Source organism: Myotis lucifugus, unplaced genomic scaffold (genome assembly GCF_000147115.1).
Source record: "Myotis lucifugus unplaced genomic scaffold, Myoluc2.0 scaffold_105, whole genome shotgun sequence".
Lineage (NCBI taxonomy): Eukaryota > Metazoa > Chordata > Mammalia > Chiroptera > Vespertilionidae > Myotis > Myotis lucifugus.
In genome coordinates, this window is record NW_005871153.1 from 2524956 (window position 1) to 2551834 (window position 26879).

The 26879-nt window shown below is 47.1% G+C and overlaps 1 protein-coding gene across 1 annotated transcript in view; it reads right to left on the reverse strand.

Moving 5' to 3' along the window:
- Window positions 1-26879, reverse strand: part of LOC102442254 (kalirin RhoGEF kinase) — a 279390-nt gene that overhangs the window by 221254 nt on the left and 31257 nt on the right. The window contains exons 4-5 of the mRNA XM_023757300.1: window positions 20239-20431; window positions 17054-17566 (exon numbers count right to left, since the gene is read on the reverse strand). Coding sequence (XP_023613068.1) covers window positions 17054-17566; window positions 20239-20431 — 706 coding nt within the window. The remainder of the gene's footprint in view (window positions 1-17053; window positions 17567-20238; window positions 20432-26879) is intronic.

The window sequence follows — 26879 nt, forward strand, 5'->3', positions numbered from 1 at the left end:
CTACCGACAACAAATAATCAATTTGAACCATGCTTTGATCGTAAAACGACCAGAATGTTCCAGAAGACACGGCAAAGTAATTTTGCTTCATGATGACACACCATCACACACTTGAAACCAGTTAAAGACACGTTAAAAGATCTTGCCTGGGAAGTATTAACCCACCAGCCGTATTCACCAGACCTTGCTCCTTCAGATTACCACTTGTTCCCATCGATGGCACACGCACTTTCGGAGCAGCACTTCAAAACGTACGAAGAAGTGGAAAATTGGGTCTCTGAATGGTTTGCCTCAAAACAAGAAAAGTTCTATTGGGACGGTATCCACAAATTACCTGAAAGATGGGGGAAATGTGTAGCTAGCAATGGACATTACTTTGAATAAAGCACTTTTGATGTTTCTCTTGAAATTATCGTGTTTCCTTTGATTACAAAATCCACTATTATTAACCAGTACACCTGGTAGATACAATCACCACCATCTTTTGCTAGTTAAAGAAAGAGATTCAAAGAGATTAAATAACTTGGCCAAGTTCACATAATGAAAACTCAAATGGCATTTTGAAAAGTCATATCTAGGCCTATATAACTCCAAAGTCCACTATCAAATTATCTCCCAAATACACACCTAAATTTCAGACATTCCTAGTCACACGGTGCTTATGGACTCAACCTTCCACAGCATCTCCAACTATTACGTCATTTCCATGAAAATACTACCTTCTCCTGACTTCACACATCTTCACCCCATTTGTTCTTTTTTCCCCTCAAATAACTCTGAAATACACCCTTTACTTTCCACTGCTGCTGCCACTCAGCCCTAAGCCTCCTGCCTAGATTACTGCATTGCTGAATACTCACTATGTATCAGGCATTGTTCTGATCTCCCTAAATCTACTTCTCCCATATACAAAGCCATCTGCCCCCCTCAAGCCCTCTGCTCTAGTACACTACTTTCACCATGTCATTCCGTTGGTCAAAAAATAAATAAATGAAAATAAATATCACACATTATTATTGCTGCTATCTGTCATCTACAATGCAAAATTCGGTCTCCTTATTCTGGTATTCAAGGTACCCTCTTCCTCCCCGCCTGCACATCATATCATAGTCATTGCCATCCCCATATTTATGCTCACATCTTTCCTCCCTACCCTTGAGATTCTGATTCAGTGGGTGCACTTCAGGTAATTCTGATGCACCTGCATTTTTATTTAAACAGTGCATGTGGAGATTTAAGATCTGTCCAACATCGGGTAGCTGGTATCAAATTTAACCCACCTATAAACTAGTTGAAAACATTGGTAAAAAACCAACATAGACCCATGGCCCTTGAAGGAAGGTAAGCACACATTAAGCCCTATATTCACTTCACCCTGGCTTTCTCCTTGAAGGTATTTTCCAAACTGTGGAGCAAGAGAATGAGAGCTGAGAAGAAAGCAGCAGTCTTGATAAGTCTAAAACAAAAACAACCCAGAGATTAGAGGTCAGAGCTGGTAAAGTGATTGGAATTTTAGTGATAGAATAGGAAGGAGCTAAGAAAAGGAGCTTTAAAAAATCTTCATTAAAATTTCCTTCAGGTCCTTGGCAAAATCCTAAGCTGTGCATATGCAAGGCAACATTCCAGAATATCTGGCTGTGGGAGGTGGAGGATATTGAGAGCTAAACAGAAATGATAGTGCTGGAGAAATGTTAGGAGTTCTTAGTGTGAAGAGACTTCGGTGGACACTCTGGGCATCGAGGTGGGGCCCCAGAAAGACCAGGCTGCAGGCGTAAAAACCACATCCTAAGAATAAGGACTCTTCCCTGTGATGAATGAAAAGATGGAAGTAGATCTGCCGCAGCAAACACTAAACCAAGGCTCAACATGATCAAGATCTGCCCATAATTTAACTGCATCCCAGAACAATATTTAACAGTATTTTGAGAAAGATAACCTAATCAAGAGCCTGTAAAAAATCACTGATAATATTCAGTGTACAATATAAATTACTAGGTATATGAAGAAATAGAAAAAAGTGACTGCTGATCATAAAATAAAATAGTCAATAGAAACAGACAGAGATTAGGCTATGAATTAGCAGATAAGACTTTCAAAATAACCAGGATTAACATTTTTAAAAAAAATAGGCAGGAAAGAGACAAAATGGATTAAAAGATGGAACACAGCAACAAAGTCTAGTTTTCTGTTTCTTGTAGACAAAAGCATCTTCGTCATAAATATAGTGTTGTGTTCATGATGCTTAGCATAATATCTTGTCCACTTATTGAGTACCCACTGTATTCCAGACATTGAATTAGAAACTGATGATAAAAGATCGAAGTCTAGTGAAGGAGACAAATGTATTCAATATTCTGTCAATTTCAAGTGTGAAAACTATTATGAAAAGTGTATACTATAAGCTGATAGCAGAGGAGCACTTTGGGAGGGAAAAGCATGGATGGCTTCCAGAAGGTGCAACAACTGGACAACACTTGAGAGACAACAGGATTTGGGTGAAGAAGGGGGTGATGAGAGGGCATCTTAATGAGAGAAAACAGCTAAGCAAAGCCCTGGAGGCTTCTAACAACATGGAATAGTGAGGAGGTACAAAGAGCTCTAGGGCATGATGTGAACAATGAGAAGGGATGAAAGAGAGAGAGAGGTGCCAGGTCACAAAGGGGCAAAGGTCTAAAGGCAGAGGAACTGCACCTTAACCATTCAGTCACAGTGGGAGGCGCTGGAGGGCTGTGACCTGGTCAATTCACTTTTAACTCTGAACTGGATGTCTACACTGAGGTCCCCAGATAGACAGAAATTGATTTCATTGCGAAGGGGAGTCCAAGCCAGCCCTGATCTCACAAACAAAATAAACTACCACATTACAGACTGCTCACCAACTAGGGGCTCTCCACCTCCCGCTGCTCCTCTGCTCATCCCCTCCCCCTCCACTCTTTTTTCTCACAAACCCTTCAATGTCTGGGTCAAAGAAGATAAATATAAAGGAGGAGATAACATGAAAGGTGCCCAGCACAATGTATGACACATAATAGAAGCTGAATGATGTTAATGCCTTTCCATGCCAGGATAAGCTGGCAGTCACCAAAAGGAGCTGCTTTCTGATTAGAGAAACCCAGGCTGCAAGACTTCATGCTAAAATCACACACTGTCCTTGAAAATGAGCGGCAGCTCAGCTCTGCCTGGAGAAGGACAGCTTATGTTAGGCCAAAAAGGCCTCCCTCCTTGCTCTTGCCCTCCTCATGCTAAGTGATGTAATGAAAAGTCTCACCAAGTCCATTTTTAATGTAAATATTTTCAGACTTTAAATAAGGGTGGGTCTTTGGGGTTTGGGGTTGCTTTGATTTTTTGCTGTTTTTTGTTTTGTTTTGCATTTCCAGCCTGTTTGCTGGATGGACTGAATCCCCTGCAGCACTGGCAATACACATAGTATCCCTCTGTGGGAAAGAAATGGTCATCCAGGAGCCAGCCAGTCAAGCAGACAAGAAACAGGACCAAGCAAGCCAGGAGTCAACCCAGGCAGCCCCGGGATATTGACTCCAAAGGGCAGAATTCCTTCCCTCTGAACCACAGATGCTGATAAAATATTTTCAGGAACAGAGTGAGGGAATGTGCTTCACTCACTTCCCAAAATCTAGAATTGAAGAGGTCAAACCCTACTTAATTCAAGCTAAGAAAATAGTGCCCAGCTGTAGCCCATAGCTAAATTTAGGCATAAACTGAGATCTGGCCCTTGGCAAGTTAATTTAGATGAGCTAATGCTTGTTCCTGGCACACAGGATACACTCAGTAAATGGTAACTATTATTATTGCTGCAAAAATGGAGTGTCTGCTGGATGTTCACATCCAGTCCTCCCACGCATCCTAAAATAGGCTGTGCCCATCACTTGCACATCTGGAAAACATTTTCACACGGGCTAAGTAGGAGGTGGCCCTCCTCCGGGAGTCCCTCTCTGAGGGAAGGGGGCCCGAACTGGGCTGGAAGGGGGTCTGTGCTAGGCAGGCTTGACCTTGAGGTGAGGAAGAGAGTTCACACTCTTCCCCCCATCGTCTCTCCTCTTCCAGCAGTAGCTTCAGCAATGGCTCCCAGCAGGTGAGGGGCCATGCGGGAGCCAGGCTCAGGTACATCCTGGAGGCGGTGCTTGGTCATGCATCCAGCTTCCAGACCCCAGCTGGCAGAGCATTCCCTGCAGGAGCTCAAGAAGGACTTTTGGAATAAAGAACTCAATCGCTCCTCAAAACCCTCCATTAACAATCTTATTCAGAGGACTAAGGTGAATTCCTGTGTTTAGACAGGGCCCTTGTCCCTAAGAGTAGGATATGCAATAACCAGGTAACACATGGTAACGTTTTAGTAACCTTCTCTCACTTTTCTGTGTCTTAAAAGAAATTAAAATTTGAGTTTGATTTAGTGATCCATCCTTTTTCCAAAATATTTCGGGAGTCCCTTCTACTCCCATCCTACTGTCACCATTAAAGTTGGGCTCTCCTTCCTCCCTAACATCCAGTCTGTCCGTCACCTGGTCCATTTTCTATAGACATCAATGATGAGAGAAAACCACTGATGGGCTGCCTCCTGCACGCCCCCTACTGGGGATCGAGCCTACAACCCTGGCATGTGGCCTGACCTGGAATGGAACCATGACCTCCTGGTTCATAGGTTGACACTCAACCACTGAGCCATGCTGGCCAGGCTGGCCCATTTCCTTTCCGTTAGTGTCTCTAGGGTTTTCCCCTCTCCTTCCCACTCCCTTCTCATCTGCTCACACTTGGGTTAGTATATTCCCTGCCTCCAAATTGCAAGATGAAACTTGCTAAAAAAGTGAGAGCATTAGAGTGGCGTCCCTTGAAACCACCACTCAGCAGTAGGTGGTGCTCTTGTGCCAGCCCAGAGTGCTCACAAATGTTTGTTCCATCAGGCAGCTTAGTGAGTACAGACTATGCCATGGCCAATTATTTTATTTGGCACTGACTGTGTGCCTCTGGGGAACACAGAGTTGTCTAAGACACTGGTCCTGACCCCCAGGAATCTGCAATATAATTGGTGGAATGAGGCCTTTGAGCATAAATGTATCATCACTTGGCATAAAGCTATACTACACGATGGGTTGGAACAGGGCCATTTTGAGCAGTCTGGACAAGGGCTATAGGAAAATGCCCGGAAGAGAGAAAAACAACTTCCAACAGGGAAGAGCCGAGAGAGTAGCATTTGAACTGGACATTCAGCAAGGGTAGGGCTTCCGTAGGCAGAGTGGGAGGGATGTGGTATAAACAAGCGGAGGAGCAGGTGGGACAGTGCAAAACACAGGAGAGGCCGTCCTGATGATGAGGCCGAATGCCCAAGTCCACTCTCACTCTCCAGCCTACGTCCTTCTGATGGCACCTCCTCTTGGCACCTCATGACAAGGGTCAGCTCCCCAAGACAATCTCCTAGGGCAGGAAAAGTGCCACTGTGAGGTAGGACCAATTGGTCAACCTGCTCATGTGGAGAAAACGGAATATCCCTGTATTTTCTATACCAAGAAAGAACATGTCTTTTCTTAGCACAGCAGGGCCTTTCTTATCCTAGAAAAGGATCCCTAAGGAGGGGCTGGAGGGGAGCCAAAGGGTGAGAAAGAGAGGTTTCCTGGTGAAGGTAGAATGGGAGTGTGGGGGAAGAACCCTCCTGAGATTCAAGTAGAGGCAGCTTTCCTCCGAGGGAATGAATGTTCCTTGGCATGTTCTACATGGGTTTTCTGACTCTCCCCAGGATGAGACCCTGAAACCACAGCTTTGCTCAGGGAGAGTCATGGGCCAGGGATGGGGCTGGAAGGAGACTGTTCCCTGAGGAGGAGTAATGACTGCTGACCTGGGCACACCTACCTTAGGACACCTGACACCTGTCCACTCAATACGTTCATACTGAAGTTTATCTGCATGTACCCGTGACATCATCTTGAGTTCACATGTATGCCAGTGCCTCTCTATTTGAATGATAGAACATAATTCTCTGGTTGGAAATATCTTGGAGTTTCAGACTGACTAACTTGTGCTACAAGAAAGAAATGCATCTACACACACAATAATTTTCTCACTTGTGAAAGTGGGATCAAGAAACGTAGATCCTTCCTCATCCATTCTAATAGTTGAAAAATCCATCACAGGAAGGCCGATTAAAAAGTACAGACAGGAGTTCACCTGGAGCAGAAACCACCAGGAAGGGCAATGAGGACTGCCTCCGAGTCATTGGAGGGCTACCCTGTGGGAGGAGGAAAGGGCTGGTTTTGGGGACCCCAGAGGGCAGAGCTGGGACCCCATGGTGAAAGCTGCAGGAAGGCAGATCCGGGCCTGGTGGTAGGAGGACCTTCTAACAAATGGTGCTGTGTAGCAGGCTGCCTCACAAAGCTGTGGCTTCCTCAACGCCAGAAATGCTCACCAGAGTCTAGAACGCATGTCAGTGAGGGTGGCTGGAGGAGCTCTGCCCTGGGTTAAGGGTAGACCCTCTGACTGATTCAAAGAGTCTAGCATTCTCAGATGCTCCTGGACCAGCCTGAACCATTCATCAGAATCCAGCTTTCATTCTCCCCTTGGGAGTGGTCAGATTTCTGCCCCTCTTTGTTGTGACTCCTGGTGATCGGCATGTCAAGGACTTTCCCTCTTGTACTCCTCCCCATGGAGCCTGACCTCTAGTCACACCGGACAGTGAGAGCTCCCAGAGCCCACCCTGGACTTTGAGGCTGCCATGCTTTTGCACATGCTCTTCCGTTTTCCCGGTCCTTAACTTTGGCTGAATGTTTCACCATCTATGTTCCTACAGCAGTGACTGGCACCACAGAGAACTTTCCCGGTGCAGCAGCTATTTGCTCACCAGTGCCCTATGCTCCAATGTGGGAAGGCCTGACTCCAGCTCGTCTTCCAATTGCCCGGCCCCGGCAAAATATCCGGCACTTATTTAACTGGCTTATCTTTAGCAACAGTGCTCTAAGATCTTGCCAACCTGGTCACATGCTTCCATTTCCCTTTCCTTCTACTAGCAGCAGATCTTGTCTCTAATACTGACTGGCGGGTCCTCCTCAAGGTCCCTTCCTGGTTTCTCCAGGCACCAGGTCCCCTCCATGCCCTGCTACTACATGCTGCCCACTGTCTGCTCGGCATCCTTGTTGTGAATGAGGGAGTACTCTTCACCCTTCCTCCCCAGGCCATGCAAGAAAGCCTCCCCAGGCCTCTCTTCCACTCCTGACCCCATCTATGTGACTCAGCTCAAGTCTGTCTCCATAAACCTACTGTCTATTGGACACCTACTAAGTTCTAGGCATACCAATGCTTTATATACATTTTTTAAAAATATGTTTTTATTGATTTCAGAGAGAGGAAGGGAGGAGACAGGGCTAGAAACATCAATGATGAGAGAGAATCATTGACTGGCTGCCTCCTACTGGGGATCGAGCCCACAACCCTGGCATGTGCCCTGACCAGGAATTGAACCTTGACCTCCTGGTTCATGGGTTGATGCTCAACCACTGAGCTAATCCAGCCAGGCTATATACATTTTTAAATCATACAACAATCCTGCATGTATTAAAATTCTACAGTTTACAGACAAAGAAACTGCTCAGAGAAAGTGAACTGGCCACAGATAGCCTATCAGGTAGGGAGTGGCTATGCTGGGATTCAAACCTGGGTCTCTGTGACTGCAAAGCCAGTGATCTTTCTAGAAGCCCTGGCTGGCTCTTCTGGCCTGTGCTCTCCCTGCCCTCCTTGAGAGGCCTGAGCCACTCACGGAGCTCTTCCTTAGCTCCACCCAAGGAAGCAGGACTGCAAAAAGGAAGCTAAACAACAAGTTCAGAGAGAATGGATGCATGAAAGGGCGGGAAAGTACAGACTGTGGGAGGTGCAAGGTCAAGGAGAAAAGAGGTCACAATGGGAGAGGAAGGAGAGGGGTGCAGTGGGGTAGCACAGAAGGTGAAGGGAAGGGAGGTAAATGGGTTCTTCAAAGTAAAATGCCTGGAAAGGAATCTTGAAAAGCCCCACCCCACAGATTCAATTTTTTTTTGTCTTTCATTCTTCAAAAAGGTGCTTAAGACATTTCCTCCACTTCCTCTACTGGGGCAGAGCTGGCAGCTTCTCTTTTTTCTTGGACTAACTCCCACTCTCTCCCCCATATACATGAGAGCCCCCAAACCTAACTCCTGCTGAGTAAGGAACAGAGACCTTGGTATCTAACTGGGGTCTACCCCTGGGGTGGTTACTATTTCTAAGCCATCTTTTTCTTACGAGGTATTAGAATCACACCAATGCGGAACCTAATTTTCCTCACAGTGTCCCCCGCCCTCTGGTCCTGGCAGTGGAGAGAGGACCTGACACACCGTAGGCACTCAACGTTGACAAACGAATGTTTCTCAGTTACTTCCTGGGCCTCAAACAACTCCTTTCACTGTCACTACTTTTCCTGGCTCACCTACACTGCTGTGAACAGAACCCGTGTGACAACCTGGATTCTGGAAAGTACTGTTAGCACAGTGTTCATGTTCTCAGTTCCAAGGGCCAACCATGTGGTCCGCCGTCCTGTGGGGTCCATTCATGAGGAGAGGCCACATACACCGGCGATTCGCATATAATCATTCAGGTCGTGGACCCTTCCAGCCTCGTGAGAGACCTGGGAGGGAGCCAGGCCTCCCATGCCAAGCATTCCTTCCTCCAGTTGCTCCCACACCCACACTCCTGGTGCAGGCCTAGTGACCACAGCATACGCTGGAAATGCAGGAGAGGGAGAGAGAGAGAAAGGATGTATCGAAGAGAAAAACAGCTTTGGGAGAAAACACTCACACATGCAGCCTGCAGAACATTGTGACTTAGATTATTTTTGGAATCTAATGTTTCTAATGTTCAAGGGGAGGAAATGAGAAAAAGTAAGCAGAGATTCCCAGGATCAGGAGGCTGGAAATAATACAGGACACTGTGTCCTGTATTGGGGTGGAATACAGACACACTTCCTCCCCGAGAGCCCAGTCAATGGGGTGGGGGGGGGAGGAGTGGAGGGCGGTTGGTGCTCTTAGGAGAAGGGAGGGCAGGATTGAGAGGACCCTAAAGCGTTTCTCAAACAAACAAACAAACAAAAAACAGGTAATGGGCACTAGAGCCTTTCTCCAAAAAAAACCCAGGAAATTACAAACTGACCCTAAACACCTTGCCCTTCTGCTTTGGAGGGAGAGTATAGGAAACAGCTCCCAAAGGTCGCAGCTCTTTGAAGCCTCAGGCAACTGGTGGTGGTGGTGGTGGTGGAGGTGGTGGGTGTTGGAGGTGTTGGGGGAGGGGCAGTCTCAGAGCAGAGTGCATATCTTCCCATGTTGCCTACCTGTCTCTATCCCAAGCACACCTCCCCAACTCACCACGTCCCTGCTTTCCCCTCTGTAACTTGATCCTCACGCTCATGCCTGCCACACAAAGTAGGAGGGAGCACCAAACGATGACCCACCATGATGGATGACTTTGGGTGGGTCTCCGCTTCTGGGTCAAAGTTTTCTATGCAGAAGGAAGGGCTGGACCAGAAACTCTCTTAAGGTCAGGGGTGTGAGAACACTTTAAAAACCAACATTCAAAAAAGACTATGCATTATAATTACTACAATGGCACTTCAGTTTGACAAACGACTGTGGAGCCATGCTCACTGCTGGCTTGAGAGGCGTGGGGGTTGGAGCTGTGGTGAAGAGAGGAGGCAGTGGGCCAGGGACAGCAGGAAGGAGAGGCAGCGCAGTTTCTCCATATTGGCCCCCTTGGTTCACATCGCCCCAGGCAGGATGAGACTTTGGGTCCTACTTCGGGCCCTAGGGAGTGATCAGAACTGTTTATGCTTTGGAGGGAGAGCATAGGAAACAGCGGTGGACACTTTGCCCAGTGACAGGGCATCCTGGGGATGTCCTGAATTGCTAATGTGGTGAACAGGACATACAAACAGCAGAACAATAAGCATGTAACCCTCAGTACTGTGCCTACCGTGATGCCCTTCACCCAGTGGGCCCCATAAATAATGAGAGTAACATTATTTTGTTTGCACGGACCTCCAATAGTATAAAAATGCATAGATGTATTTCTTGGATGGACTGCAGGAAATGTTTCTGGCCCCACGTTTGCAGAAGAATAAGACACTCTTAGCTATTAATGCAAAGCAGAAGATGACAAGTGTCTCAAAAGTTTCCATAAAATGTATTCCCCTACTGCCCACTCTCACTTTATCCCCTGAAAAGTGCAGAGGAGGTGAGCTGTGATTTCTCCTAGCCTGCATGGTTTGGTCTTATCTTTTTATATAGCCTAGTAAATGCACAACCAACAACACATACACACAAATAGAGAGAAAAGTAACCATCTCAGCAAGGTTCAAAAGGTAAAGGAGCTGGCAGCTGGAAAGTCTAAGTTATGATGATCTGTAGGTCATCAACAAGCACATGTTCTTTGATTCTCTCAGCCAAGGGTCCAGACTGCAGTCACCGCAGACCCCAGTTACTCAGGAGAGAACCATGGGAAATTCTGCTCTGTTCTTGTTAGTTGGCCAGTAATTATTGGGCCTCTGAACCTGAGGATAGAGGAGTGGTTCTCAAGACTGTAGTCCCCAGACCACCAGCAGCAGTAGCACCTGGTGCATGGGGACGGGCAGTCACACCCCCTTGTGCAGAATCAATTGCCTCTGTGGTTGCTTCAAGGACAGACATTGTTTTTCCAGAGACCTTTCCCAGTGGCATCTCCCCAACCCTGATCCATCAAATATGACCCCAATTTGATCTGGGCGCTGCTCTCGTGTCTCACCCAGGGGCACCATGCAACTTAGTGATCTATGGGGGCCCCCATGAATCTACATCATAATTGCCAATTCTCTCAAAGCTCAATTCTTGATTTTGTTCCATAGGGATCATTGAAAATTATTTGGAGCAAGTTCATTTGGAAGATAGCATCAATGACACTCTGCATGGTCTCAGCAGGTGCCGGATGACTGAAGAGTAAATCATGACTGAAAATAGTGCAGGGGAAGGAAGGGAAGCCCATGCCCAGGGAGCAGCTATGCTGGGCTCGGCACAGAGCCGGGCCCTTCCATACATACCATCCCACTTGGGCAGCAGCTTAGACTTTTTTTAAAATAAAAAGCAAGAAAGGAACTCAACAGATTTTGATTCTATTTGCTGAGAAATGTTTCTTATTTTCCATCATCACCCAAGGTAACAACTATGAAGAGAAAAGAGCCTCCTACAGATACACAGGAAGAATGAATAGCAAAAAAGCAAAATCTGTTACAGAATTGTTGAGTTGTAAAGGGGCATAGGTATCATTTAGTGCTGCAAATCTCAAAGAAGGAGGGATGGTAGGCACATTTGGTTGGGGCGGGTGGGGGTCTCTATCAAACTTTGGGGGAGATGCTGCTATGTCCCCCCTTACAAGCCTATTCCATGTCAGGGCCACTGCCACCACGATCACACACATGCCCTGCACCACTTCTCCCGCTGAAAGATGTTGTCCCAAAGAGAGTATCATACATGAGAACAGTGCATGTGCAGGCAGAAGAAAAGTCAGAAGTCACAGAGCTAGCCCAAATTCTTCTATTTTAAAAATATAATTGGGGGTCAGAGGTCAAAGATGCACCGAAGGTCTCCCAACCAGTAAGTGACATCCCAGGACAAATATGGACCCCACTCATACAGCTTCATTTCAGCACGAACATGGCTGAACAGAATCTCATCCTGCAAGAATGAACATGCAGGAAGACATTTAAAATTAAGTTCTTCAAAGGGAGCTTTCCCATAGGCGGTATGGTGAGGCCAGTCTCCCCTAAGCAAATGAGAGGTCCTCATCTGGGCAGATGCCTTGGTCATGGAAGAGTTGGGCACCTAAATACCCTCCCAGCGTGGTGTAAAGATCTTGTGGGGGTGTCCCAAGCACAGGTTTACACATGAAACAAGCACAGTGTGCTGCATCAACCAACAAGAAGTGCAGTTCCAATACTGGAAACCCCACTGGGGAGCTCTCCCAAGCTTTGGGTGATTCTCCCACAGGAAGTGGGAATATACTCCTTTCTGGAATGGCTTTGGGCAAAACTAGGGTGTAGGCCCCTGGGTAGACATCAGGATAGCCTCTTATTCAGAAGCAGAGTAGACAAAGGTTTCTCCGTCAGTTAAGTCTAGATATGCACGGGAGCCCTCCTAAGCACTTCTCCTTCCCTGTAAAGACTGGATGATTGTAGGCCTCCCCCACATCAGAAGGCAGGCAGTGCAGAGCTTCAGCATTTTCTGATGCTTCTCATTGGCATCAGCACATAGACGGGCATAGTGAGGTCACACGGCTGCCATCAGGATGGTAAGGCTGGGTTTCCTACAGTGCATGGGAGGTAGACTTTTCCCTATCAGGGTCTCTTCCAGTCATACCGTTCAAGCTGTCCTAGGTACCCAGGAAAGGGGAGGGCCCTGGGGGGGATCCTCCAATGAGTAGTGCCCACCCTTCCCTTTTCTGAGGGGACATCTATGAGTCTACTTAATGACCCTTAATACCACAAATTGCCCCCTAATGGGAAAGAGACCTCCCTTCTCTCTGGGAATGGGGTGTGATTACAGGTCAGACACCTTCGCGCAGGTTCCACGGCAGCTGAGGGGGCAGCCGACTGTGAAACAGGGCGGCAAAAAGAGCCATAATCTGCGCCTGGCTAATGAGGAGTGACCCAGCCTGTGTTCGGTGAACACAGTGGGGGACAGGCCCATTAGTTACAGACCAGCGGGCAAGGGCCGAGGCAGCGATGCTCATACTCCAGCAAGATGCACTGGGTGCTACTGGAATGACCTCTGAATCATCCAGCTCTCCCACAAATTGCTCACTAAGATTTTCCTGTCATTTCTGAGCTGCAATGTACCTGTTCTCTAAAAACTCCCAGTTGCAGAGGCTGTGCCTAGGACAGTGAGGTGCACACAGCAGTCATACATCATAATAAGTAGGACAGCTGGCTGCTCCAGGGCAAAAATTCTGGCCAACGCCTCCTTATCCAAGTGCCTTGTTTTGTGCTCATGACAGCTGCTCAACAGACATTTATTAAATGAACCGGTGCCCTGCTTTATGAATTATCTACAGAACAGAGTTCTTCCTCCCTAAATGCTTCATGGGTAGAAATAATAGCTCCCTCTCCACACCCCGCCCCCAAGATGAAGAATGCTGGGAGTCATCACAGAGGTCATGGGGATGGTGAGAGGTGCCTTCACTCTCCAAGGCCAGCTGGCAAATGAGGAGCAGCACCTATTATTCAAGGCCTGGGACCAAGCCACCACCCCACAGGCCAGAGGGGAGACTCTGCGCCCACCCTTAACAAAAATAGAAGCTGGGTGAGCACCAGACTCCTCCGATTGCCAAGAGCTTCCCGGATCTGGAATCAGCGGTCTCCGACAAGCCTCCCACCAGAAAGGAAGCTCAGCGTGGCTCACGCAGTAACTATTTCCTCACGCCCTTGTTTAGATGTGGATCTGCATACACACAGCCCTCACCCAAACCGCCACCCTCCTCACCCCCTTTCAAAAACACCAAATAAGTAGAGGGCTGAGACACTGAGTTCTGCACAGATATTTTAAATTAATCTTGAAGCAACTTAAAAGGACTGTTTTTCTCCCGTTCCCTACTCCCAGCACATTTTCTGTGGCAGCTGGGTCAAGCCTGAGCAGCATTTGCACCACTGACTCAATGACAAAATATTCCTGGGCTGCTTTCTTCCCATCATCCGTTCACTCCCTCTGTTTTGTTTATTATATACTGTCCCCTCTCCCCTGCCCCCTCCATACACCATACACACACACACACACACACACACACACACACACACACACACACTTCTACATGGAACCTAAACTGAGAGTACTGCATTCAGGGATCATGTACTTGGATGGGGAAAATATATGCCTTTATTTTCACTAACCTCCAACTGAAATATAGCATTCTCTTCAATTATGAATGTAGGCAACAAGCTACATTACGGTTCGTAATACCTGTACCTCTGAATACACATCTTCATATCACATCAGGGTTAGTTGCCCTAAAATATTTTTGCTCATTGCTACTTCAAAATCAGTGATAATTGTGAGACTTCAAGTAGATTTTATTATTTAACATGCTAAAGAAGTACACGTTACTGCTATTTTTAAACTTATTAACTGTATTTCAATAATTATTTTCCAAGCCTAAATATATTATTTTGTACATTTACAAATATTACTCTGAGAAGGGGTCCACAGAAGGGTTGAGCCCTGCTGTTGAGTGAGCATCGGGAGGTGGGATTTGAGATTTTCCCTGGAGTCATCAGGGTGGGGGCTCAGAGACTAACAAGCAGTGCTCAGTGGTGGCATGAAGCAGGTCCTAGGAGCAGAGGACAGTATGGCTTTTGGATAAGAGCTTGGATGAGCTTTAGAGAGACAAAATACTGGCTCTAACTGGCAGTGTGATCCTGGGCAGGCCACTCCATCTCTCTGAGCTTCCATTTCCTCCACTATAAAAGAGGAATACTAATATGCCATGTGATTCTTGTGAGAGAGAATGAATCGAGAGAATGTATGTGTGGCAGCAATTACTGCCTAGTGGACTGGCACTTGTCTGACTCTAGAAGGTCAGCCTCCCCTACCAGGGTCTTCTGGTGCTAACGGTATATGGTTCATCTTATTTTCGAGACAGGCACCATCTGTGCCCCATGCCATCTTCCCTTACCCTTGAGCTTCCGGGGTTCTGTGAAGTGCCTCAAACTCTAAAATACATCTAGGCAGACCTAGCCCCTGCCTCCCCCTCTGTCCCTGTCACTGCAATGGCCAGCTAGGCCAGGCTGCAAAGCAGGTCCCCTGCCCCAGAGCAGAAGAAAACCCAAATAGAAAGGAGCTATTCCAGATTTTTCTTACCCCAGGCACGGGAGCCAGAGTACCTGCGACTGGTTTCCCAGAGCCGCTGGCTCCTGACCTGGTGCCTCATAGCTTGGTGGACAGTGACAGGATCCCATAGTCCAAGTGGCCCTTCCCAGAGCAGGCCAGGGTCAGACCCAGGCTGCCAGGCCCCTGGGCAAAGAGCCCTCAGGAAGTCAGGGAAAACCCTGCAACTCCTAAGGTTATACAAGAAACCCCTTCACATGTCCCTTGACTTAAATGATGTTCAGAAGTTCTGTTGTAGAAAGGGGCAATGCAGTCTTTAAAAATGACATGTACTGGCCGAAACCGGTTTGGCTCAGTGGATAGAGCGTCGGCCTGCGGACTCAAGGGTCCCAGGTTCGATTCCGGTCAAGGGCATGTACCTGGGTTGCGGGCACATCCCCAGTAGGAGATGTGCAGGAGGCAGCTGATCGATGTTTCTCTCTCATCGATGTTTCTAACTCTCTGTCTCTCTCCCTTCCTCTCTGTAAAAAATCAATAAAATATATTTTAAAAAATGACATGTACTGATTTCCTTCTGATTATAAATTATAAAAAATTGGAAAATACATAAAATTTATACCGAGGAATTAAAATTAACCATAAGGTTGTCCTCTGAGAATCAAAACTATTAACATTGTGCTGAATTTTCCTCCAGTCATACCTATGCTGGCACTCTCACATAAATTAGGATCATCATTATATAGAGTTGTGTTTTGTGGTTTGTTTGTTGTTGTTTTTTAATATATTTTATTGATTTTTTACAGAGAGGAAGGGAGAGAGATAGAGAGTTAGAAACATCGATGAGAGAGAAACACCGATCAGCTGCCTCCTGCACATCTCCCACTGGGGATGTGCCTGCAACCCAGGTACATGCCCTTGACCGGAATCGAACCCGGGACCCTTCAGTCTGCAGGCCGATGCTCTATCCACTGAGCCAAACCGGTTTCGTCTAGAGTTGTGTTTTTTGCTCCTTTTCCTTCCTTTTTGCCCCCCTTCACCCCATCCCCGCCTTCCCCATGCTATTGTCTGTGTCCATGGGTTATGCATCTATGCATATTATATAGTTTCATATCCTGAATTCATCACTTAAAAATATCTAGAGATATTTTCAATATGAGCTCTGAAAAGACACAAAACCATTATATTAGACACTGTCTGTAAAATTCATAGGTTACTGAGAGATGCAGAGGAGCATTGTGCATTTAAATATAAGTTATTTCCAGAAAACTGATAGGAGGAGAGCCCGTTTCACTCCCCCTAAAGCACATATAATAGCAACTCTCTTCTTTACCTTGAAAAAAACCTGGAGAAGATACCTTTGTGTCCTCAGCAAAGAAGCACTACATGATATATTTTTCTCTTTCCCTTTCTCATATCTCCCCTGATAAGGAGAAAGCTATGAAAATTCACTGCTAGAACATTGGGGCCTGCTTAAGTGCTGGCTGAGCTGCTGAGGAAAAACCTTCCGAATGAAGCGGCATGGCACAAAGAGCCCTGACTTCAAGCTGAAAAAGGCTGGATTCATATGTCAAGTCTGCCATTGTAGCCCCAAGATCAAGGAGCACTCCATTTCCCTGCAGGTCAGCAGCACCACGCACCTCCAAGGATGGGAAAGCTGTGCAGTTAAGTAAGGCTCTGCACGTGGAATGCTTTGTCAACAGTCGAGTACACTGCCCAGCACTAATCCCTCAGTCATGTTACTGTGGCTGGTAACAGTATTATTAATTTTGTTGCTCAGCCGGCTCGAACCATTCAGTACAGGTCCTGAGAGGGGCATGTCCAGCCGTGGGGAAAAGCATGGACTCGGCAGCCGCACTGCACTTCCTTGTTTGGCCAAGTTATTTAGCCTCTCAGTTTCTTCACCTGTAAAATGGGGTAATGATGATACACCTACATATAGGCCTTCCGAGGGTTAAAATGCGTTCATTTATACTCAGTGCTTACAACAGTGCCTGGCGCATAATAAACACTATATAAGGAGAGCTTTAAGAAGTCAGTGAGCAATGGCCAGAGATGATTAAAATAAATGTGTACCAATAAACACTTAAAAAAAACTTTCCACAAAAGTCATTAATCAGAAAGCTGAACTGGCAACCTCGATCAGTTTCTCTAAAGAGCAGTGGCCACCCGCCCCCAAACCCCAGCCCCAGGTGGGCCGGCTCCCCTCCTACCTTCTCTGCATCCTGCTCGAAGAGCCTCAGCTGGAAGCACTGGTCCAGCTTGAGCTTGCGTACGTGCCACATCTGGTGCAGGTGCTGCCGGGTCGAGTGCAGCTTGTCCAGGAGGCTGGTGATCTTGGGCACCAGGCTCTGGAAGTCAGCGCTGCCGGGGATGCAGTTGCGCCCTGAGAAGCCGTCGCTGCAGCGGATGCACTGCAGCAGCCGCTGCCCCTCCCGGTCCAGCTCCTCCACGGGGGCCTTCAGCACCTTCTTCTTGAGCTGAGTGTGCTCATCGATGAGCCGCCGAGAGCCCTCCACGTCCACGGGGAACTCCTTCCGAGCCAGCATCTCCTGCAGGTCCTCCAGGCGGGAGAGCAGGTGCACGGCGCTGTTGAAGAACTCCTCCAGGGACAGCCGCAGCTCGATCCACTCCTCGTGGTTGTAGTCCAGGGAGCCATCGAACTCCTCGGTCAGCTGGGAGGGGTCCACCAGCTTCGTGAGGCCCTCCACGGACACCATGCTCGTCTGGGGGACAGACACAGAGAGGGTGACTCAGTGAAGAGGGGGGAGTGAGGGGAAACCAGGGCAGCTGTAGGCGGGAGGGGAGGAAGTCAAGAGGAGAGGCCAAGGTAAGTCCACATAATAATGACCACAGCCTGCGCAGGAAAGGGCCGGTGGGTGAGCACGTGGCCTGCTGGTCATCAGCTACAAATCAGCCAGGGTAAGCAGTTTCAACAGCCCAGCTGACTGCCTCCAAAAGCCTCTCCACCTGCCCACCACTTGCTATTCCAGGAAAGGCTGCCTTTAAGTCTCAGCTGCCTTCATCTTCCTCCTCTCCACCCCCGAGTCACCACAGCAGGACTTCAGATGCTAGAAGCAGGAGTGCCTGAGGGTCTGGTTCTCCAGAGCTTGAAAACCCAGCCAGGCCCATGACCCAGGACATCATCACGGTTGCATGAAGCAATGTGGGTCAACTTTGGGCTGCAACTGTCTGAGTCAAGCTTCCTGCCTCAGGCTGGGTGGGCCTCTGCCGACACCGAGGCTCTCCTGGTAGCAGATACCAGTCTCTGATTTAGTTGGCCTGGACTGGAGTGTGTGCATGGGTAGTTTTAAAAGCTCACCAGGTGACTCTAATGTGCAGCCACTGATACAAACCTCTGCTAATCTAGATCCTGGCGACTCAAAGTGTGGCCCTTGGCGGCAGCATTAAGACCCCCTGGGAGCTTGTTGGAAAGCAGCATCTCAGAAGTCAGATCTGCTGAATCACAATCCACATTGAACTCGATCCCCAGGGACTCTGTGCATTAAACTTTGAGCAGCCCTGTTCTAGAGCACTTTCCCCTTCCAATCTGGCTCCCAGTTTACCACATCCAGGAAGTCTCCCATGATTATATGCCCCAATTAGTCATTAAGTATCTGCTATTGAACAAGCCTGTACCCTCAGCCTGCATGAGGGATTTCATTGGCTGTTCGTAAGGCACTGCCTTATAAATACTCTTCTGAGTGGGAGGCCCCAGCTCTCTCTCCTTACTTCTTATTTAGGAGGCAAAGACAAGCTTGTTCAACTTGTGGTGAAGGAAGAGGGGAAGGGCTGAGCAGCCATACTGAAACACAGTTTCAGGACTTGTTGGAAAGAGTACTTTCATTCTTTTCAGGTTATAAATATATAGGCTTGTTATCACCACCTCTGTATACAAAAACCAAAACTACAAAACACAGGGCTCCTGCCCAGCTGGTGTGGCTCAGTGGTTGAGCGTTGACCTACGAACCAGGAGGTCACGGTTGGATTTCTGGTCAGGGCACATGCCTGGCTTGTGGGCTCGATCCCCAGCAGGGGGCATGCAGGAGGCAGCCGATTAATGATTCTCTCTCATCATTGATGTTTCTATCTCTCTCCCTCTCTAAAATCAATAAATCTATACTCGTATATTGAAAAACCTTCAGAATGAAGTGGCATGGCACTGAAACAGGGCTGCAAATATATATATTAAAGCACAGGGCTCCTAATGTTGGGTGGGGGTGCCGGGAGAGTAGGAGAACTGTTTTTATACCAAGTCATATTCTTTGTGTTATTTAAACAGAGTGAGAATCACTTCACTCAGATGGGGCCACCAGCCACACACAGGCACTCCTGGTCTAGGGGTTAGGGTCTGGAGTGGAAAGTTGCTGTACGTTTAGGTGCAGCTCCGCCTTTCCAACATGCACACGTACACAAGGTTCATCCCCCTGCAGATGAAGGCTAGGGTTCCGGGAAAGGGGAACAGCTTGGATTTGGCTGGAACAAAGGTTCCTCAATCATTGACTTAATCTGCTGTGTCACCATTAAAAATCCTCATATGCTGTCTGGGAAAACCTAGCTAAAGAGGAAATAATAACATGTTCTCCTTGAGTATAAGAGAAAATAGAAAATATGAAGAAAATGAAAATCACCTTTAATCTTTAATGTCTACTAACATTTTCACATGTCTCTCAGTCTTCTTCATGATGCACTTAAAAGCAGATTTCTGATTATACTGCCCACACTGGTTAAAAACCTGCCTTTTTTAAAACAATATATCATAAGTATTTTTCAAAGACACTATTTTTCTAAATATGATTTGCATTGAGATATAATTGACATATAACTAAATATGATTTTAATAGCTTCATGTATTTGTGAATTAATGTTACCAAAATTAATGGATATTTAGGATACAAACTATATGCATGCACATGTATATGTATATGTGTATATATGTGTGTAAATTTGTATATATATATGTGTATATTATTGCAAAAAACACTATGATGAATGAACATCCTTGTAGACCATTATCTGTTTATAATTATAATTAGATATTCAAGAGGTTTTGTTTAGTTTTTATATTAAAAATATTTTCTAAGAAGAATTACTAGATCACTAGCCATAAACTCTTTTTAAGGCATTTGGGCCAAATTACAAAGTTGCCCCCAGAAACAACTATCCTAATTTACATACTCACCAATAGTACACAGAATTGCCTACTGACACTGTGCAATTAGGACAATCTCTTGATCCTCTTGTTCCTCCCTAGATACTAACCGGTAAAGCCACAGTAGCCAAAGACTCCAGAAATACCAATCACAGACATGGGTACAGTTGGGTGGATGGAGAAGCACAGTGCAAAATGTGTGTGTGGTGGAAGGGAAAGGGGTGCTCAGAGAGCGGTCTGGCTCACCTCAAAGATGAATTTGGAGCTGCCAAAGTTGGTCTTCTGTTTCTGCCAGAAGTTGTCGGGTTTAATGATGAGGGCCACATGGATCTCGGCTGGAAAGGCTTCCTGCAGCGTCTTGAGGAGGGGCTTGATGAGGTCCCACTTGGAGCCCCGCATGTCGATGATGACGGTGAAGCCACGTTTGCACACGTCCTCACTGTGGGGGGTCAGAGGTCCGGCATGGTCACTCTGGGCAGCTGAGACTTTGAAGTACACAGTCCAAAAGCATCCAGAAATCTGCATTCCTTTTCATCGGGGCCACCCTTCCAACTTCACGCCAGGTCTGCGGGCTGCCTTCCAATCCCACTAAAAATGCACTGCCTCAGAAGACCTTCCTGGCTTACCCCCATCTGCTGCAGGGTGTCTGCCTTCTCCTAGCACTCAGCAAATGACTCAGCCTTCCCTATAGTCATTGGCGCTTGATGAGGTGTTTACTGTTTGGGTATTCCAATTTCTGTTTGATTTTACATTTAGTTTTTGTCTCTCTCGCTCCTGGGAGGAATCATGTTTTCCCTATTTGAAGACAAGCCCTGTACCAACAGGGTCCCTGAGGCCCTAATATCTGAGATGGAAAATCCTTGGCATGAGGGCTGCCCTTCCCCACGCCCATAGCAATGGCAGTCACTGGTACACTTTACCACTGAACCCAAACGGAGCCAAAGAATCTTTTTCAATAAAAGATTCTAGGCTGATTCTATCCGTTGATAAGAGATGATTAAGGCATATTTGTCACCACTGTATTTAAGATGTATTACTTGTAGTTTGAATGTTTGTTAACTTATAAAAATCAGGTTGTTGCCAGGCTGGTGTGGCTCAATGGTTGAGCATTGACCTATGAACCAGAAGGTCATGGTTCGATTCCTGGTCGGGGCACATGCCCGGGTTGCGGGCTCAATCCCCGGTGTGTTCTGTGCAGGAGGCAGCCGATCAGTGATTCTCTCTCATCATTGATGTTTCTTTCTTTCTCTCTCTCTCTCTCTCTCTCTCTCTCTCTCTCTCTCTCTCTCTCTCCCCCTTCCTCTCTGAAATCAATAATATATATATTAAAAAAATCAGATTGTTGAGTCATGCTGATTACTCACAGATGGCCAAATGTGGGACTGATGAAAAAGATGGATACAGTCTGTTGTCTCATGTACTTCCATTGTAAGAGTCAGGGTATGAATAAGGCATGCCAATCTTATTCTTACTTCAGGAAGTTAAGAGAGGGGAAGCTACTCCTAAAATCAAGGCCATAAGAAGTGACAGTGACCATCTTGAAAACCAAAACTAAGCAGCCTAAGTGAATCAATCAAGATGTTGCTATGTAACTTATTAAAGAGCAAAGTTTATTTAAACACTTGGACTTTATAACTCCTAAGAATCAGAATGGGAAGGAAAAAGGTCAAAATAGTTACAACATATCAGTTTGGAAGAAAGTTTATGTTTTGGTAGTTAGAGGCTCTTCTCTTCTTCTTGGCTTATTTAACCTATCCATTTATTTTATAACTAAAAATATACTTTGGGTGTTTCACATTCTTATATAAACCCTGGTGTAGAATTTCCTTAGGGTCTTTCCCTTAATTTTCCTATTCCCTGGATTGTACTGGCATAAACCACTGTGCATGTTACATGACCCACAGATGTGTGCCTCCACCAACCAATCGCTTACCACTACTGGAGGTAAGGCCACAATGAGAAGAATTAAGCCACAAATGGAAACAAAATACCTCAAAATACCTTTTCAGGCTTCATTCTCAAATCTCAACAGTGATGAGAATGGCAGCCTGGTGAAGACACCACAGCCGCCATGACTGTGTGATGTCTCGAGCATAAGGCAACTGCCATGGGCCTCCCAGTTAGATGGGGAACTGCCCAGGCAGGAGACTTTCCATTTCTTCTTGCTGATACAAAGGACTAGACTCAGCATGGGAAGTTCTGTTTCTCCCAAATCGGTATCAGCAAGTGGCCAGAGTCATCCATAAATAATTTTCTCTGATCTATTGTATGAAAGCAATGTGCCATTTTCCTAAGTTATGGAATGTCTTTCCCATTATAAAAGAAACACCTGCTAAATACAGAAAACTTCAAAGATTTATATAAGAGATGCTAATGGCAGGAATTTTTAACACTCTGTCCTATTTCCCTCCAATCTTCTTTGTGCATGTAATTTTCATACCAGAAAGTGTTCTACTTTTCACTGTAACATAGAGTTTTTTCCCTTGTTTAACATTTCTTTGAAGCTGGCACACCGAATGACACATAGTCCATCCATCTGTACCTTCACCATGCCTTATTTAACCATTCTCATTACTACTTTGCAGAAAGACATATCAGCTTACATGTTGTGCACGATCGTCCCAGCAGCGCATGACATGCCCTCCGCCCCCTTACTATACCCTCATCAGCACTGAAATCTTTGCCCATTTAAATTTGTACCTCTCTGTTTACTAGCTAGAGCTTATTGGCCTGGAAGTATTTCTTCTGTGACTTACCTACGCAGTTCTTTTATCCACTTTTCTACTGGGATTTAATGACTTTTCTCTTTGAGCTTAGTTTTGTTCAGCTTGACTCACATCTGTTGCATGCCCACTTAGGTCAGGCGCTGCAAGGTACCTGTAGGTCTTACCTTTCCTTTGATATGACCAACTTCTTTGTGCACCTGCTCCATCCCTGTTGCCATAATTGTGCTGACATGAGAAACCACCATCCCTAGCAACAGTCGGTGTTGCTACCAAGAGCTGGAGTCTGACTATCCCAGCATCTAAGTGGGGTAGCAGGTTTCTGACAACTACAGTAGAAATAGGTACTAACATTCTCTAGAAGTTCTCACTAACGCAGGAGATGGGGAGAGAGGTCCCTGGGAGCTAATGTAATTTGCATCTCTGTGAGACAGCCTGGTCTCTCAAGGTGCTTTGTGTTTGGTTTCAAATAAGAGGCAGAGCTGGGGGAGGGAAAAGAACTTCTCACTAGATGCTTATTCTATGCCAGGAACTGTGGTTGGGCACTTGACAGACGATATTGCACTATCCTCACAATACCTTATAAACTTGGCATGCAACCTCCATGTAAAAGATGATGAAATTGAGGCACAGAACCTGCTGAAGGACACAGGACTAGCAAGTGGCTAAGCAAATAATCAGAACCAGGGCTGTTGATTGTAACGCCCACACTCGGGTCACTATATTCTATTACATCCCACCACCATCGCCACTGTGAGTGGTGTGTTGGTCATAGGCGGTGGGGGTTAAGGGTCAGCAAAGAGAGGATTAATTAGGGAGCTCATAGGAGATGAGGGAAATTGTGGCAAGGAGTCCAAATGAATGACCTGTATTCTGCAGTCTGCATTACAGAATCACAGAAGCCGAGGAGCATGGCATACTGAGAAAGTTCAAGTAATTCACTCTAGTTTAGGCATAAGGGCAGGGAAGAGAGTGATGCTCTGAGTGCTTCTGACAGCCCTATTCCAGGCTTGGTCTCCCCTTGCGTACCCTCCCCTTTCCCACCCCACCCTGGGGCCAAGGAGACTTGCCCAGATGAAGTCTGTACTGTACCTTCACCCCCTTGTAAATGAAGCTCCTATTACCTGAAACCCTAAAATTCTCTGCCCAAAGGGCCCTTAGCCTACACCCTGGGCCCTTGTGCAGCTGGACCCCAGGTCTAATCCTCTAAGGCCGTGGTCGGCAAACTGCGGCTCGCGAGCCACATGTGGCTTTTTGGCCCCTTGAGTGTGGCTCTTCCACAAAATACCACGTTCGGGCGCATGTACAGTGCGATTGAAACTTTGTGGCCCACGTGCAGAAGTCGGTTTTTGGCCTGGGCGAGTCTATTTTGAAGAAGTACTGTTGATATGTGGCTCTGTTGACTAATGAGTTTGCCGACCACTGCTCTAAGGCAAGTAGCACCATCAGCATGAGCACACCTAGGCCTGAGGGGTGGCAAAGGGCTGCTATTTGCAAAGGTGTGGCTAGAACATGGATGTTTGAGCCTGGGAGTCCACATGCATGCGAGACCCCCCTTCCCCCTACCCCTGCACAGTGGAAGACAGAGCTGGGCAGTGGGCACAGAGAGGCAGAGCATGGCCTGGGGCTGGTCTCCCTGTGCTGCCAAGTTCTGCAGGGAACTCGGGAGTCCAACAAGGCTGGCCTCCTCTGTCACTATGAAGGTATATCAGTCAAGGTAGAAGGATAGAACGTGTTTTATTTAACAGTTTGTTAGCCTATATTAATTTTCATTACTGAGACAGAGGGTATGTGTGTTTCCATTTGTACTCCAGAGAAGAGGCAGGAATGGAAGCAGGTCTCGAATAAGGATGGTGGGAGTGCTGGATTTATCCTGAGGACAATTGGGGGGCCACCACCAGGGGGTTTGAAAAGATTGCCTCCAGCTGTGTAGAGGGGGAGTATGCTGGGCTCAGCCAGAGGGAGTGACAACTGCAGAATCAGAGGAGCCACATCCTCTGAATCTTGGTAAGTCCTCCTAGTGCAAATGTCCTTGGGCTGCCTCACCTAAAGCTGCAACTGTCACCCAGCCCTCCCCTCCCCTCCCTCCTGCCCTCCCTCCCTCCCTCCCTCCCTCTCTCCCCGGACTTATTTTTTCTTAGCATTTACTACCATCTGGGTCATATATTTTACTTATTCATGTATTGTCCATCTTCCCTCACTAGAAAATAAACTCCATGAGGGCGGGGTTTTGTGTGCATTCAGTGCTGGATGCCCAGTGGCTAACACAGTGCCTGGTATGTGCTGAGACTCAATACGCTGCGGAAGCAGAGGCAGCATTAAGGATATGGAATCTGGAACCACCCCTCCTCAGTCTAAATCCCAGCTCCATCGTTTCCTTATTGGGAAACCTTAGGCAAGTCGCTTTCAACCTCTGTGCCTCAGTTCCTGCCTGTAAAACACGAATAATAGCAACTACATCACAGGGTTATTTTTAGGGCTAAGTTTAATATACATAAAGCACTGACGATGGTGCCAGGCACGTGGTCTGGACGATGTAGTCTTAGCTGCTGTAGGAGACACTGTTGGTGTCCCACTGAGGGCTCCTCTACTGCCCACTGTGCCCAGCCCCAGCTCCGACAGCATTGTAGCCATCAGCTTACACCTGCATCATCTCTGGGGACTTGCTGATGGGCTCCATGTCTCCAAGAGACAGGTGGGAGGTTATACCCACACCTCAGGGAGGGCAGTGACTCTCTTATAAAGGGTGCCAAAGCTCAGACTCTTTACCTTAACGCAGAGTGACTCTGAAGTGTGATTAGGCTCCAGAGCCTCTGCATTCTCCCAGTAGATCTCTGACTAGACTGAGACCACATCCTTGCTTGGTCCTTCCCCAGTAGGCCTCTGACTAGACTAGGACCCCATCCTTGCTCGGTCCTTCCTCTTTCCTACTCTGTTTCTCCAACCCCCTACTCCCTCACAAGTTTTTCCCAAAGAGAATGCCCTTACTAAATCATTTGCACCTAAAGCCGTGTCTCATATTAATAACTGAGGCCCAGTGCACAAAATTTGTGCATGGGTAGGGTCCCTAGGCCTGGCCGGCAATCAGGGCCAATCTGTGGGGTGACCAGCGGGGTGACTGCAGGGCCCCTGCTGGCCTGGCGCCTGTGGGCAGCTCCTGTGTTGAGCGTCTGCCCCCTGGTGGTCTGTGCACCAGTCATAGCGACTGGTCGTTCCGCCGGTCGTTCAGCTGGTTGTTCTGCTGTTCGGTCAATTTGCATAATAGGCTTTTATCATATAAGATAATGAAAATATAAATAATATTTCATATATAAATGAAATTCTGAAGGTAATTTGATGTACCATCTGGAGATTTAAAAAGAGAGCTGGGTTGCAAATCTTGACCAGGGAGTCATACTGTGCTTGGCACCTAGTAAGTGCTCAATAACATTTGCTGAATGAATAAACCCACAAATGGTGGAGGTGGATGTGCACAGAATAGAGTGAGATCACCCAGTGAAAACGAGTGAGATCAGACGAACCATCTTCTGAGTCAAGGATAGAACATCGACGGAATATCAATGTTTAAGAGATGGGAGAAGAACGAAGATGAGCCCGAGGAAAACATGCAGAGAGGCTGGAGTGCAGTTAAGGAAACCAGGCAGGGGAGGATTTCAGGAGGAACAGGTGTCAGCTGCTTCAGAGAGATGGGTCATTAACTGAGATCAGAACCACTGCATCTAGCACCTGAGCGGCCAGGGTGAGGGTTCAGGGAGTTTCGGTGGGGTGCGGGGCAGGACCTGGGCGGGAGTTGGGATCAGTCTTCCTAGCTGATCTCTGGGATGACTGGAGGAAATGTCACCAGCGGCAGTTTTGGGTGCACTCCTACCCCTTGGCCCTGCCTCCCTGACTCCAGAAGTGACCAAAGGTCTGCACACTACTCTTTGGCGACCCCAAGCCCCCACAGAGGCTCCCCAGCTTGCCTCTTTCACAAGCCTCCACGCCCCCAGAAATCTCTTCTCTCACTCAGTGTGCTCACATGCGGAGCAGTTTGAGCAACGCAAGTTACACTGAAATATAACTAACAGGTAGCCCTCCTCTTCCCTTTAGATTATTTACCTTTTAAAAGATATTAGTCCTGCCCTAACTGATTTGGCTCAGTGGATAGAGCGTCGGCCTGCAGAC